This window comes from Erpetoichthys calabaricus, chromosome 3 (assembly GCF_900747795.2).
Source record: "Erpetoichthys calabaricus chromosome 3, fErpCal1.3, whole genome shotgun sequence".
Lineage (NCBI taxonomy): Eukaryota > Metazoa > Chordata > Cladistia > Polypteriformes > Polypteridae > Erpetoichthys > Erpetoichthys calabaricus.
In genome coordinates, this window is record NC_041396.2 from 23,963,201 (window position 1) to 23,978,714 (window position 15,514).

At 40.7% G+C, this 15,514-nt stretch overlaps 1 protein-coding gene across 6 annotated transcripts in view; it reads right to left on the reverse strand.

Annotated features, from left to right (window-relative positions):
• Positions 1-15,514, reverse strand: part of ppfia4 (PTPRF interacting protein alpha 4) — a 505,408-nt gene that overhangs the window by 42,888 nt on the left and 447,006 nt on the right. For all 6 annotated transcript variants that reach the window (XM_051924406.1, XM_051924405.1, XM_051924404.1 and 3 more), the window contains 4 exons: positions 8,061-8,158; positions 6,018-6,193; positions 3,511-3,579; positions 2,741-2,918 (listed from right to left, as the gene is read on the reverse strand). In XM_051924406.1, the coding sequence (XP_051780366.1) occupies positions 2,741-2,918; positions 3,511-3,579; positions 6,018-6,193; positions 8,061-8,158 (521 nt within the window). The remainder of the gene's footprint in view (positions 1-2,740; positions 2,919-3,510; positions 3,580-6,017; positions 6,194-8,060; positions 8,159-15,514) is intronic.

Genomic DNA, 15,514 nt, shown 5'->3' on the forward strand with positions numbered 1-15,514 from the left:
TGTTTTGTTTGTTGGGTGATGTTATATACTGTTTTTTTTACAATTATATCAATAAACGTTTTTAAAAAATAAAAAAAATATCTATCTATCTATCTATCTATCTATCTATCTATCTATCTATCTATCTATCTATCTATCTATCTATCTATCTATCTATCTATCTATCATATAGTGCCCTTCATATCTATCTATCTATCTATCTATCTATCTATCTATCTATCTATCTATCTATCTATCTATCTATCTATCTATCTATCTATCTATCATATAGTGCCCTTCATAGCTATCTATCTATCTATCTATCTATCTATCTATCTATCTATCTATCTATCTATCTATCTATCTATCTATCTATCTATCTATCTATCATATAGTGCCCTTCATATCTATCTATCTATCTATCTATCTATCTATCTATCTATCTATCTATCTATCTATCTATCTATCTATCTATCTATCTATCTATCTATCTATCTATCTATCTATCTATCTATCTATCTATCTATCTATAGTGCCCTTAATATCTATCTATCTATCTATCTATCTATCTATCTATCTATCTATCTATCTATCTATCTATCTATCTATCTATCTATCTATCTATCTATCTATCTATCTATCTATCATATAGTGCCCTTCATATCTATCTATCTATCTATCTATCTATCTATCTATCTATCTATCTATCTATCTATCTATCTATCTATCTATCTATCTATAGTGCCCTTCATATCTATCTATCTATCTATCTATCTATCTATCTATCTATCTATCTATCTATCTATCTATCTATCTATCTATCTATCTATCATATAGTGCCCTTCATATCTATCTATCTATCTATCTATCTATCTATCTATCTATCTATCTATCTATCTATCTATCTATCTATCTATCTATCTATCTATCTATCTATCTATCTTCCATACTGGGGGCAAGTCAGTCAGAATGCTTCAAAGTTTTTTATCATTCATGGCCAAAGATTATCATCGGCTGAACAACTCGATCAGAGCAGCGAACACGGAGATGGAGGTCTGCCCTGCTGTTGATCTGTCCTCGCTCACCGATAATACGATCATGACATTCCATAAAGGGGAAGTCGTGAGTTTTAAGTCTCTGACAAAGGGGGACCTTTATAAATATTGTGTTAAAACTGTACACTTTGCAGCATTAAATACAGCATGTGACACACCATGGAGAGAATATCTGGGGGTGGAAGGTGGGAGTGCACCTGCTTGGAGGGAGATATATAAGCCCCCAAATAAGAAAAGAACAGCAGACTTACAATGGAGAGTCCTGCATGGGATTGTTGCTACCAATTCCTTTTTAAAAATAATTGAGCAGAAAGAGGATGATACTTGTGTATTTTGTGGACAAAAAGAAACTATATTCCACTTATTCTTGCAATGTATGAGACTTAGTTTTTTTTTCATTTTTTTTAGTGAAATATGTAGTAGGTTAATGGGGAATTTTAACAATATCATGTTCATTTATGGAACAAAATATAATAAGGAAAATCGTCAAAAAGTTCAACTATTAAACTATTTATTGGGTGAAGCAAAATTAGCAATTTTAAAGAGTAGAAATAATAAACAATCTGGGACAGGGGCTACTGATGCTGTGATGATTTTCAAGATAAATGTACGCTCCAGAATAATAATGGAATATACGTATTATAAATTGATGAATACATTAGATTTGTTTAAAAATGTGTGGGGGATTAAAGGGGTGCTTTGCTCCATTGATGATGGAGAACTAAAAATGATTGTATGAGAAATTATTGAAGTTCTCCTTTTTTGTGTTTTCTTATAATGATGTAAAATAGATGAGCTAATCGAATGGTGTAACATCATAATGTTTCTGTTGAAGTTATGATTTGGGACTTTTAAGTGCTTGTTTGTTACGGGCTCAGGGGGTTTAAATTGTAAATTAGAAGAATGGAAAAGTTTTTTTTGGGTCATTTCAAATTAATATAAGAAATAGTATATCAAATACGGACTGCAAGGGAATTGATTCTCATTTGATGCAGCACCCTGTAAAATATTGGTTATATGTTACCTGTTATATATTTGATTTATTGCTATTTGATCAATAAAGGTCTTTTTAAAAATAAAAATATCTATCTATCTATCTATCTATCTATCTATCTATCTATCTATCTATCTATCTATCTATCTATATTATATAGTGCCTTTCATATCTATCTATCTATCTATCTATCTATCTATCTATCTATCTATCTATCTATCTATCTATCTATCTATCATATAGTGCCTTTCACATCTATCTATCTATCTATCTATCTATCTATCTATCTATCTATCTATCTATCTATCTATCTATCTATCTATCTATCTATCTATCTATCTATCTATCTATTATATAGTGCCTTTCATATCTATCTATCTATCTATCTATCTATCTATCTATCTATCTATCTATCTATCTATCTATCTATCTATCTATCTATCTATCTATCATGCTTGTTTCCTACTTTCTGAAAGTCCCCATTTTTACTTCATAAGCCATTGACAATTTTATCTGTCTTGTGTTTTTTGAATTTATCAGATGGATGCACAAAATATAATAACAGCCTAAATAAAGTTAGCCTTTATGACGAGTAAACACTTAACAGTGCAGTGCCGAAAATGATGCTCACTTCAGGTCCCTCAGTCAGGCCAATGGATTCTGAGCCCAAATCGAGACGATTATAGAGGAGGTTTAAATGTTTCTGACTGACCTTCAGGTGGGATTTTCTTGGGCAGCACAGGCATCGTGGAAGGAATCGACATGGCTGTGACTCTGAAGCCAGCTGGCAGTGTTTCAATGGAGCCGGGCATCAGACTGAGGCCATGACTGTCCCGGGGACGGAAACGTTTTCTCCAAGACGGTGACCTCCTGAAAGATTTGTCATCTCCCTGCAAGCAGGCAGATAAGACATTTATGGGTGAAGCAGGTCTCTTATTAGTATTATGCAGAGAAAACTGGAAAATGCTGTTATGTGACCAAACATAATTAACACCAACAGTAAAAACAATTAGTGACAACAGAGTCTCATAATTCTAATAGGGAGAATGTTTAAAAATATCCCAGCAATGATTTGATACAGAAAACCTAAAAATCAAACAAACAGGCTACTAACATATAAAAGTGTTCAAGAATCAGCTCAGATGGAAAAAAAAAAATTCTACCAACTTGAACGGGACAAGATATTCACAGGAACTTAAATTACCATTCATTTTGTGGTTAGCCTGTTTTCTTTTTTTCACTTAAAGGGCCAAAGCCAATAAAACACACAAATCTAGATTTAAATAAAAATAATAAATGAATTAAAATACATTGCAAATCTAACTTTTCACATCAGAAGTACTTGGGCATGTTTTTCAAGTCCAAGTGATTTGCTAAACGTGAGAAAGTTTGCAGGGATGGGTGAGAATTGAATGTGACAACAGTGTGGGTGGAAACCACAGAAGTTTAATCATTAAAAAAAAAAAAAAACAACAAGCTCACCTCATCTAAGCGTCTGTCTGTTCCCAAAGCTAACAGGTTGTTAAATTCCCGCTCGAGCACCTGTCTTGCCTGTAAATGGAGCCAAGAGAATCACATTACACATACGACAAGAAATCACACAACCACCTCCAGCACGGATTCAGCTTTATAATGCTTAAATTATCCTCATTACAGTATATGTGAAGTACATATTATATATAACAAGCCAGGTACAGATACTACTTACCACTGGAGCACAGGCAGGTGAAATGAGTAAAGCACAGGCAGGAATAGAACAGGCAGCCTTATATTGTAGTTTGAGGCCCAGTACCTATCCATCCATCCATTAATCCATCCATCCATCCATTATCCAACCCGCTATATCCTAACACAGGGTCACGGGGGTCTGCTGGAGCCAATCCCAGCCAACACAGGGCGCAAGGCAGGAAACAAACCCCGGGCAGGGTGCCAACCCACCGCAGGGTACACACACACACACACACCAAGCAAACACTAGGGACAAGTTAGGATCACCAATGCACCTAACCTGCATGTCTTTGGACTGAGGGAGGAAACACACGCAGACACGGGGAGAACATGCAGACCATGCAGGGAGGACCCGGGAAGCAAACCCAAGTCTCCTTACTATGAGGCAGCAGCACTACCCACTGCGCCACCGTGCCACCCGCCCAGTACCCAGTAAAGACTAATTCATGGTGACTGACAAAATGTGCAGCTTCTAAGAATTCCCTCTTTATGTTTTTTTTCTCTCTATTCCTAAATGGTAAAATTCACTTTTTGCTCAGCAACATTAAAATAATAATAATAATAATTCATACCCAACAGGCAGCACAGCACAGACACCGGAAAAGAGTAGACAACTGGAGAATCTGTGCCTCTAAATAGCCCCCTTAATAAGAGGACAAGTGTGTGTGTGTGTATGTATCTATAGGTTTATCTAGTTCCTATGTCTCTGTTATATGTTATTTGGTATGGGATTCATAAAAGTAGTGCTGAAGATTGTGATGCGCCATCTGTTGGAAAGAAAAAAAATGGCATGCATTTTATACTAAAAACATTGTAAAATACATTCCAATAGATGGTGCACTGCAAATGTTAAGACATTACTGTAACAATGAACTTTCAAATGATGGGGCAAAAATGTGAAAATCATATCAAAAATGTATTCTTCAAACCTCAAAATAAACAAAAATACATGTCAAAGGTAACATTAATACTACAGTTCTCTGCTCATGATTTTTGGATTCTGAAAAATTCAACCAGAATGGCGAAAATGTACTAGAGGACGACATTTTAACCAAATGTTTCACTGCTGTTGAAGATGGCATTCATGAGTGAGTTGGCTGCTTCTACTCTCCCACACACAAAAGTGGTCATACTGTGTGATGAGGGTCAGAAGTACAGTCTTGTACAGTGTGGTGTGGCTTTTGTTTGAAGGTTGCATATCCACATTTGATGGTATTCATCTATTAAAGGTATTCAGCTAGTAATGAAGCACTAAAGGAAGCCCCTGATTACTACAGGGGGATTTCACACACTGGATATAATAATAAGCCTGCTGCGAAGTGGAGCTGATCCTTTAGCTCTGAGGGTCAGGGGATATTTGGGTCAAGATGGCTGCAGGAGTAGCAACTGCAAGTACTGCCTCTTCATCAGTAAACTGGAGCCATTGGAGATTACAGAATTATGGTCTCCGGTCAGTTTGGGTTGGGCCCACTGGCACAGTGGACTTGACACTCCCAGCATAGTGGAGAACAAGAGAAGTTTGGAGAAGCATAGGATAGTGACTTCTGTCCAGAACATCTTGCTTAAGGGCTTAAAGAAAAGCATTAGATTGGGACATAACTGTTGTGTCTTATAAGGACAATAGAACATTAGAACAATCGAGATGAGAACAGGTCATTCAGCCTAACAAGGCTCGCCAGTCCTATCCACTTATATCTTCCAAAAATCGTCTTACTGTCTACCACACTACTTGGTAGCTTATTCCAAGTGTCTATAGCAATAAAACACAATATTCCTGACCACAGAGTCCAAGAGAAACGGGCACTCCTGAGGAAGTGTAAGACAAGAATTTAACAGCATAAACAAGATGGGGCCATTCTCTTCAAATACATTGGTGCCTTTGGAGTTAAAATATTAACAATTGGTGACAACTGTCCTGCTGCCTGGTATTCAACAGACGAAAGTAATGGAATTAGACAGGAGGCCTAACTCTCACAGAAGTGACCCTAAAACGGGAATGGCCTAATAGTACACTTGACTTGATGCTCCTAGGGTACGGGGTGTGGGCACTAAAATTAGATTTGTCTGAAGAGCTTCCCTTATTCTTAAAGGCATATATTCTGTGAATTACATATGGATGACCAATATGAAAATGAGATTATAAACACAATTAAGGCCTGTATGTCATCTTTATCATTTTAAATAAAAAGTGAAAGGAGTAACACTTCTGGGGATATGACATGTGGAGTTACTAACATGCTCTTCACTGATGTTTGCCTCACCTGAGTATTTTGCATTGGGATTTGTAAAATAAGCGCTAGACTGCTGTAGTCAAAATTCTCATCTAGAGCTACCAGTGCACCGTGCACCCCACTTTCTAGTAGATTGTTGCTGTACTCCCGCAGTCCAATAGATTGAACCCAATGTATCACATGGTCATTTGTCCACACCAGGGTATCTACAAGAATAAATAAACAAAGAAAGAAAATAATAAAAATGAATCTCATTAAAATTGCTTGAAACCAACAGATTCTCTCACCTTCCTTTATATTACACAAATAAATGAAAATGACAAACAGAATGGAAGTTGATATGACACCATCCAGATAGCAGCTGTTCTTTAATAGATAGATAGATAGATAGATAGATTAAAGGCACTAAATAATATCAGAACTACAACTCCTAGCAGAACTATGGGTTCCCAAACAGGAGCTCTACTGTCCATTAATATATTTATATATATACTAGCGGGTTCCCCCCTGCTAGCTTCGCTCACCTGTCCACCACATTTGCTGCGCTATGTGCCAGCCACTTCACGTCTATGCCGCACGTGTTGTGAAGAGGGGGGCTGAATGCACCCCAAGGAGATGCACTCGCTTCTCTGAACCCCCCTCTTAAACGTTGATACAGTGGTAAACACTTACAGTTTTTTTTTTTACCTCCTCTTTGCTCGATCAGCTGCTGGATTGCTGCTGCCACTTTGCCACGTGATCTGCATCTCTCATGGCACTTCAAACATTCAACAGCCTGTACAGCAGCTGTTCTACTCTTTGTCTTTTATTTCCTGCCCCGGGCGTGGTTAAGTCTGTTGGGACAAAGTCTCGTCTCGCGGGACGTGAGTTCTTGATATTTTTTAATTTAAAATTTAAAAACAGAATAAGAATCTGAAAATCTAACAACATCACATTACAATTCGATAAACTGTTTAAAAAATGATACCAAACATCTAATTGTAGGTTTTAAAAAAAGACTCATTTAAAACGTGACAAAAAACGTCTCATAAAATCGTTGCACTTTTAGGGTTAGGATTTCATATATATAGAGTAGGATTTTATATATATATATATATATATATATATATATATATATATACATACAGAGAGAGAGAGAGAAAGAGACATCACGTGCGCATCAGATGATCTCCTTACAGACTCTGTCGAAATATGCTGGGACAAGAGGAGGTGCTATCACTTACACTATGTTTTCCTTCTCTCTCTGCAGCACAGAGAAACCTCACAGTTCCTAAAAGAAGGCATTGTTTTGACAATAGCCACCTACCAAACTGTGCTCACAAGCAAACTGACCCTAACCCCAAGCTAGAAGCTAAGCTTAACACCCAAGGAGGGTATTCTTTCATTTGATATTGTTGCTTATTAAACAGGATAACGCGGTTGGCACCTCAAATTTGCTTTCAGCAAGACTGTCATTTCTGCTTTTGTCAGCCACAGTATTATACTATGTCTTATAGGAGAGCCCTGTCAGGGTTCCTAGGTGCCATCATAGGGAGCTGCAGATGGATAGAGTATTACACTTTCTTTGAAGGGCTTTCTCCCCGACCTGGAAGAGCTTCTGAAGGGCAAGGCTGTGGCACCAGAAGTTAAAAAAAATGTTAAGACCAAATATTTCTAGTATATGAAAATAATCCAATTTATTAGTGGTAATTAGAGTCAAAGTGTTGCATTGATTTCAGGTGTTCATAGGCCAAGGGTGTGTAAGGTTTAAAAAATGCCATCCAGCCTAGGTGACCCAACTAGATAGATAGATAGATAGATAGATAGATAGATAGATAGATAGATAGATAGATAGATAGATAGATAGATAGATAGATAGATAGATAGATAGATAGATAGATAGATAGATAGATAGATAGATAGATAGATAGATAGATTTAGTTTGCCTAAATGGTAGAGCTGGCCACTGCTGGCACCACATTCCTGTGAAACTGATCTGATTAAGTAGCTTTGGAAATGGCTGGTGACAGACTGGACTTAGAGTTACTACTACAGAAAAAAAAACATCCAAGTAAGGCTGAAAGGAAATTGAACCTTTGATCTCATGTTGACATTCCTCTCTCCTTCTTTCCAGCTCCTTCCGGTCATAATTCAGCCTCTTTAAGCACATGATGCCATATTGCAAACTTGTCCTGCATGCACATAACAACAAAACATGTAATTTTATATAGTGGGCACCACGTCGACAAGACTTAATAAGAGGAAAATTGATTCAGTTCTTAATAATTGCTGAATAAAGACATCACACAATTAGGACCCCAATTAGGATGCATGCTGAACCAATTCTGGACTGGAACCATTAGTGAGTTGCTAGAAAAACAAGCAAACAATAAAAATATCATCTACAACATAGCAAAAGTGTACAGAAATTGAAGAGCTCTAAATACTTTGTTAATCCACCGTAAGCAGCCTTTTCAGTAACATTCTTGTAAAAACAGCAGGTAAAATAACAATGGCATTTTGAAATAAATAACACAGTAAAATTCTCAGGCTATGGAAAATGTAAATGGTACAAAATGATACAGTAATGGTGTAATGCAGTAAAAAAGAATATGCCTAATTAAGCTTATTTTTACATCCCAAAGCCACACATTTGAGTTAACGTGTCGTACATATTGACCCTGTGTGTGTGTGCCCTTCAACAGACTGGCATTCTTATCTGATATTGGATTCTGCCTTCCTTTCAATAACACTAGGAGAGGCTCCCCACAATCCTGCAAACATAAAGCCAAGTTCTAGAAACGGATGGATGTGTTATCCATATCTCGTGGTTATTCATGACGTTCTCCCTCTCTCAAGCCTGATTAATCAAGAGTATATCTTTTATTGGCAATTTTAGGTATGTTTAATGACTTCCAGGGTGACAATGAAAGCCACATAAAGAAGATGGCCTTGAACGTTTAACTCTGATCAGTGTTGGGGCAACACATTACAAGTGACGTGTGTTATGTAGTCAGATTGCTTTTTAAAGGGACGAGTAGCCTAACGCAATACCTATTTTTATTATATATTGTGGCAGATGGCCGGTGCCCTATATAGTGGAACAAATGGGGGAGAGAACATTTTCAGGACATTACTCCCCCCCTGAGTGCTAGTTGGCAGTCCCCCTGGGTTGCAGCAGTGCCATGGGTTTGGAGCAAGGAAGCTCAATCCAGCTGGGGCCTGTGACCACCACCAGGGGGCATATAGAGAACGGCTGAGCTGCTATGAGTGCCACTGTCTGGGACATGGCTGGTGGTGCTGTCCATTCAGGATGCCAGTAGACGCCGGGAGATGGCATCCCTATACTTGTCTTGTCTTTCGTTGCAGGGCGAAGTTGTGGACCGAATCAGGTCAACTCCTCATCTTGGAGAAAGACAGCCCTCTCGGGACAGCCCCCTTTTGCCGCACAAGGCTCAGCTGAGGGAGGGGCCGTGCGGTGGATGGCCAGTACCCTTGGCCAGCCTGGACGCCCATATAGTGGAAGGACCGGGGGTGAGAACATTTTCAGGACATTACCTCCCCCTGACTGCTAGAGGGCAGTTCACCCCTGGGTTGCAACAGTGCCATGGGATTGGAACAAGGAAGCTCAACCCCGCTGGGGCCTGTGACCACCACCAGGGGGCATATGGAGAACGACTGAGCAGCTATGAGTGCCACCGTCTGGGACACAGCTGGAGGCACTGTCCATTTAGGATGCCAGTAGATTGCATCCCCATACTTGTCTTGTCTTTCTGTTGCAGGGTGGAGCTGTGGACGCCTATATAGTGGAAGGACTGGGGGACAGAACATTTTCAGGACATTACCTCCACCTGACTGCTAGAGGGCTGTCCCCCCTGGGTTGCAACAGTGCCACAGGCTTGAAGCATGAAAGCTCAACCCAGCTCTGATCACCACCATATGGAGAACAGCTGAGCACCTGGAAGTGCTTCCGGAAAATGCTTATGGGACACCTGGAGCACTTCTGGGTGCTCTATAAAAGGAGACATCTAACAGTACTCCAGGAGCCAGAGTCAGGACGAAGGGAGACGAAGAGTGGATGTGGATTGAAATGAAGAGAAAAAGAGAAAGGAGAAGAAAAGAAAGTGCTGTGTGTCTGTGCTTTGGAACTGTGCTGTGTAGGTGGGAAACGGTGGAAGGCGTTTCCCACAAAGAAAAAATAAAAGTGTGTTTGCTGAACTTGTGTCCTGCGTCTGTCTGTGTTGGGTGCGCCTTCGGCTGGCCACAATGTATGTTCCCTACATAGTCCTATACCCTTTGACCGATCTGAAGCAAATTTTGCACAGTTGCTCTCTAGGATCATACGGACAAAAGTGACTACTTTGGAAACCAACATTTTGACACCGGGGGTCTTAGTGGTTTTTTTTTTTCCCCCGTGTGCTGAAGCTTACACATCTGTGCCACCTGCTGGCTTAGAGCAAGTGAAACATCCAAATAGACTGAAGCCAGGCTAGCAGACAAAATGACCAGAGCTTAAAGGAATACTCCACTGATAAATGCTATTTTTTAAATGTTACTTACTTCATTTAGTTTGCAGTGGTGGTTGAAAAAAAAAATTTTAATCTCATGTTTTCATGGAGAAACTAAATATTGAATATTCAAACTCAGAGGTATCAATAAAGGATTAACACTGGACAATGTCAAATGACGTGAAAAGGACTCACCGAAAAAAAGTTGTCATGTATTTTCTGTCACATAATCCACATGTCTGATATCACTTTATATGAATAAAGCAGGCAAAATGTATGCATTTTGGTCCAATATAATTATCGGTTACTTACAGAAAGTTCCACATTAAATGTCAACAAGGAAAATTTCAGTCCTACAGTCTTGTGCATTTAGCAAGTGTGTTATAAAGCTCAAGGGCTTGGTAGGTGAGGTGGCCGTGCGCAGAGTCAGCTTTGCACATCTGATCCAGTAAGTAAATAATTTCCATCCATCCATTATCCAACCCGCTATATCCAAACTACAGGGTCATGGTGGTCTGCTTGAGTCAATCACAGCCAACACAGGGTGCAAGGCAGGAAACAAACCCCAGGCAGGGCACACACTCACACACACCCAAATACACACTAGGGCCAATTTAGAATCGCCAATGCACCTAACCTGCATGTCTTTGGACTGTGGGAGGAAACCCACATAAACCCGGAGAGAACATGCAAAGTCCACGCAGGGAGGACCCGGGAAACGAACCCGGGTCTCCTAACTGTGAGGCAGCAGCACTACCACCGCGCCACCGTGTCGCCCAGTAAATAATTTAATAATAATAATTCTTTACATGTATCTATCCATCCATCCATCCATTGTCTTCCGCTTATCCGAGGTCGGGTCGCGGGGGCAGCAGCTTGAGCAGAGATGCCCAGACTTCCCTATCCCTGGCCACTTTCTCTAGCTCTTCCGGGAGAATACCAAGGCGTTCCCAGGCCAGCCGAGAGACATAGTCCCTCCAGCGTGTCCTGGGTCTTCCCCGGGGCCTCCTCCCGGTTAGACGTGCCCGGAACACCTCACCAGGGAAGCGTTCAGGAGGCATCCTGATCAGATGCCCGAGCCACCTCATCTGACTCCTCTCGATGCGGAGGAGCAGCGGCTCTACTCTGAGCCCCTCCCGGATGACTAAGCTTCTCACCCTATCTTTAAGGGAAAGCCCAGACACCCTGTGGAGGAAACTCATTTCAGCCGCTTGTATTCGCGATCTCGTTCTTTCGGTCACTACCCATAGCTCATGACCATAGGCGAGGGTAGGAACATAGATCGACTGGTAAATTGAGAGCTTCGCCTTGCGGCTCAGCTCCTTTTTCACCATGACAGACCGATGCAGAGCCCGCATTACTGTGGATGCCGCACCGATCCGCCTGTCGATCTCACGCTCCATTCTTCCCTCACTCGTGAACAAGACCCCGAGATACTTGAACTCGAGTTCGGGTTCGACTTACTGCCGGCAATGCGGACCAAGCTCTGGCACCGATCGTACAGGGACCGAACAGCCCTTATCAGGGGGTCCGGTACTCCATACTCCCGGAGCACCCCCCCACAGGATTCCCCGAGGGACACGGTCGAACGCCTTTTCCAAGTCCACAAAACACATGTAGACCTGGTTGGGCAAACTCCCATGCACCTCCAGGACCCTGCTAAGGGTATAGAGCTGGTCCACTGTTCCGCGACCAGGACGAAAACCACACTGTTCCTCCTGAATCCGAGGCTCAACTATCCGACGGACCCTCCTCTCCAGGAACCCTGAATAGACTTTTCCAGGGAGGCTGAGGAGTGTGATCCCTCTGTAGTTGGAACACACCCTCCGATCCCCCTTCTTAAAGAGGGGGACCACCACCCCGGTCTGCCAATCCAGAGGCACTGTCCCTGATGTCCATGCGATGTTGCAGAGGCGTGTCAACCAAGACAGTCCTACAACATCCAGAGCCTTGAGGATGTTACATGTATCTAGCGCTTTCCTACTACTCACAGTGCTTTACATAGTGAATGCTAAACCACTTCAACCACCACTAATGTGTAGCAACCACTTGAATGATGTGACAGCAGCCATTTTTGCTCCAGTAAACTCTCCACACATTTGCTGTTAGGTGGTGAAGGGGTGAGAGACGGGTAGCTAATTAGAGAGAGGGGATGACTAGGGGGCCAGAATGACTAGGCCATGATGGTCTGTTAAACCAGGACATCGGGGCACACCCTGCACTTTATGAACGATGCCAAGGGATATTTTATGACCACATACAGTCAGCTTTATGTTTCACCCGAAGGACAGCGACATGTTTCTGTCACTGCACTGGCACATTGGGATCCACACACAGACCACAGGGTAAGTGCCCCCCCCGGTGGCTTCACCAACATCTGTTCCAGCAGCAACCCAAGCTTTACCTGATTGGTCTCCCATCCAAGTACAGGCCGGGCCCAAACATGCTATATATTACCCATCACCCCCAATCTTATCTGTAACCTTGTGGCAAATTCCAATGTACAGACTACAATTTCCATCAGCCAGTGTGCCGCTCCAGATGATTTAATCAGTGCTAACAACATTTATGTAAGCACATTGATAAAGACGGCATGGCAGCATTTGGGATTACAATTTCATTGTCTTGCTGGATTGCAGCATTTATCATAAAGTACATTATTCTATCTCATCTTGGATTATGTTTATGTTGCCTTCGTCCAATAGTGGAGCTGGGAAGTAGGAAGTTACAATTGCATCATTTGCGACCTCCGTGCATTCGGATTACCCAAGTGGGATTGTAAACATGGATGCCTCCATGAAAACTGGTGTTTCAGCAACAAATGCTATCTAATAGTTCTGTAGTCCAGATCGAAGAAGAAACCTATGAGCAAGAAAGGAGCAAAAAGTATTTTGGTATGTCTAAAAAGATTGATATGGTCTTTGTACAATCCTGGCTTGAAAGCTGCAATTTAAAAACTTCACAAAGCAACCATTTAGCACAATGTATGAACAGCAGTACGTATCAAGCTAACATTGGTCAGTCCATTACTGTTCGTTCTGATAATGTTAACATTTACCTTCTCAGTATTCAGTATTATAGACTATGGTGATTCTTTTAAAGTATATTCTAATAAACAACTTAAATCTATAAACTGTTACTATACTTTACTGCGTGTGTGTACAGTACATCGCCATTTTAGATCGACGTCATACTCTGAAGTCAGACCCGAGTTTTGCAACAACACTGAAAAAAAAAAAAGGTGATGATTCACACTTAATATTTTCAATCTGAACCAATATAATTCTTTTTAGCTTATTGATCCCACAATTTTTAAGTTGAGGCAAATCATTTAGAGTGATTGGGTGCAATTCACTTGTTTTATACTAAATCTATTTTTTAAGCTGTTTTTTTTTTAGTAGTTGGAAAGCCATCCCGCTGGAAAGTTCGATTGGAAGAAAATACAAACGGCTCCTCAAACACAGCACACGAACAACCTAAAATATTAGGTTAACTAAAATAGGATTTTTATGTTTATTCCCTCCACCATAACTTACTTTGGTACAAACAAATGTTTTTACTTTGATTGAGATCTGAAACCAAATATTTCAAGCTACAACACTAAATGACTAATCTTAATTTGCTTGAAAGAGAAAATTTACGTTGAATGAACAACATCAATGTTATACTTTTTTCAGTGTAGGAATTCTGAGTTCGAGGTGTGTTTTCTTCTGTCGGAAGTCAGAAATTCTGAGTTTTAGTTGAATTCAGCAGTAGACATTAAAGGTCAACAAAATAGGCATCATTCCCACAATGCTGTGCGCTTGTATGAAAGACAGGTTTCTTCATCGGTGAACAAGGGGAACAGGCAGAATCTTCAATTCTAATGCACGGCATTGTGGGAATGACATCTTCCTTTTATCAATAGCGCCTGATGACCTTGACTCTCTTGGTTCACTTACTTGTGTTTCTGAATGGATGAGTAGTCATTTTTTCAAACTAAATACTTCCCCGAAAATAAGACCTACTACTAAAATAAGCCCTAGCATAATTTTCAGGCTGCTCTGTAATATAAACCCTACCCCAAAAATAAGCCCTAGTGAAGATCATCAGCTGAAAAGTAAGGCACCTAAGGCCAGGTTTATACTTCACGCGATGCAACGTGTGTGCCCGAAACATCCATTAAATTCCGAGGACACCTTGCCACAATATCTCTGAAAAGGATGTTTAATGATTACATCCATCAGTTCAGGGATGCGCCCATTCCTATAGCATCGGCGCAAGACAGAAACAAAATCCCTGGACAGGGTATCAGCTCATCGTAAGGTGAACACAAGCACTCACACACACACTGGCGTCATTGTAGCTTCACCAAATCCCCAAACCTTCATGTCTTTGGATGGAAAACTGAGCACACTGTGGAAACCCACCAGGAAAACATGAAAACTCCAGGCAGGGAACACCAGGGACGTGACTCACTGTGAGACAGCAGCGCTACTGCTCTGCCACCATGCCACCCGATATGTGTAACTATTAGCAGTAGTCATTATTTAAACAAAGTTAACGATTTATCTGTAAAATGTAACATACATATTTTTAATGCATTTCATCATGAAAGTGATATCTATACTAATAAAAGGCAAAGCCCTCACTGACTGACTGACTGACTGACTGACTGACTCACTCATCACTAATTCTCCAACTTCCCGTGTAGGTGGAAGGCTGAAATTTGGCAGGCTCATTCCTTACAGCTTACTTACAAAAGTTAGGCAGGTTTCATTTCGAAATTCAAAGCGTAACGGTCATAACTGGAACCTCTTTTTTGTCCATATACTGTAATGACTGCAGCTCACTGGCCGTGGGAGGCGGAGTTGCGTATCGCGTCATCACGCCTCCCACATAATCACGTGAACTGACATAGAAAACAAGGAAGAGCACCAAAGAGTGCTGAAGAAAACATTCATTATACAATTGAGAAGGCAGCGAAACAATAAGAAGCGAGCGAGTGACGCATACAAGCATATTCATAAGTGCAGCTAAGGCGGAAACAAAGCACGGTGT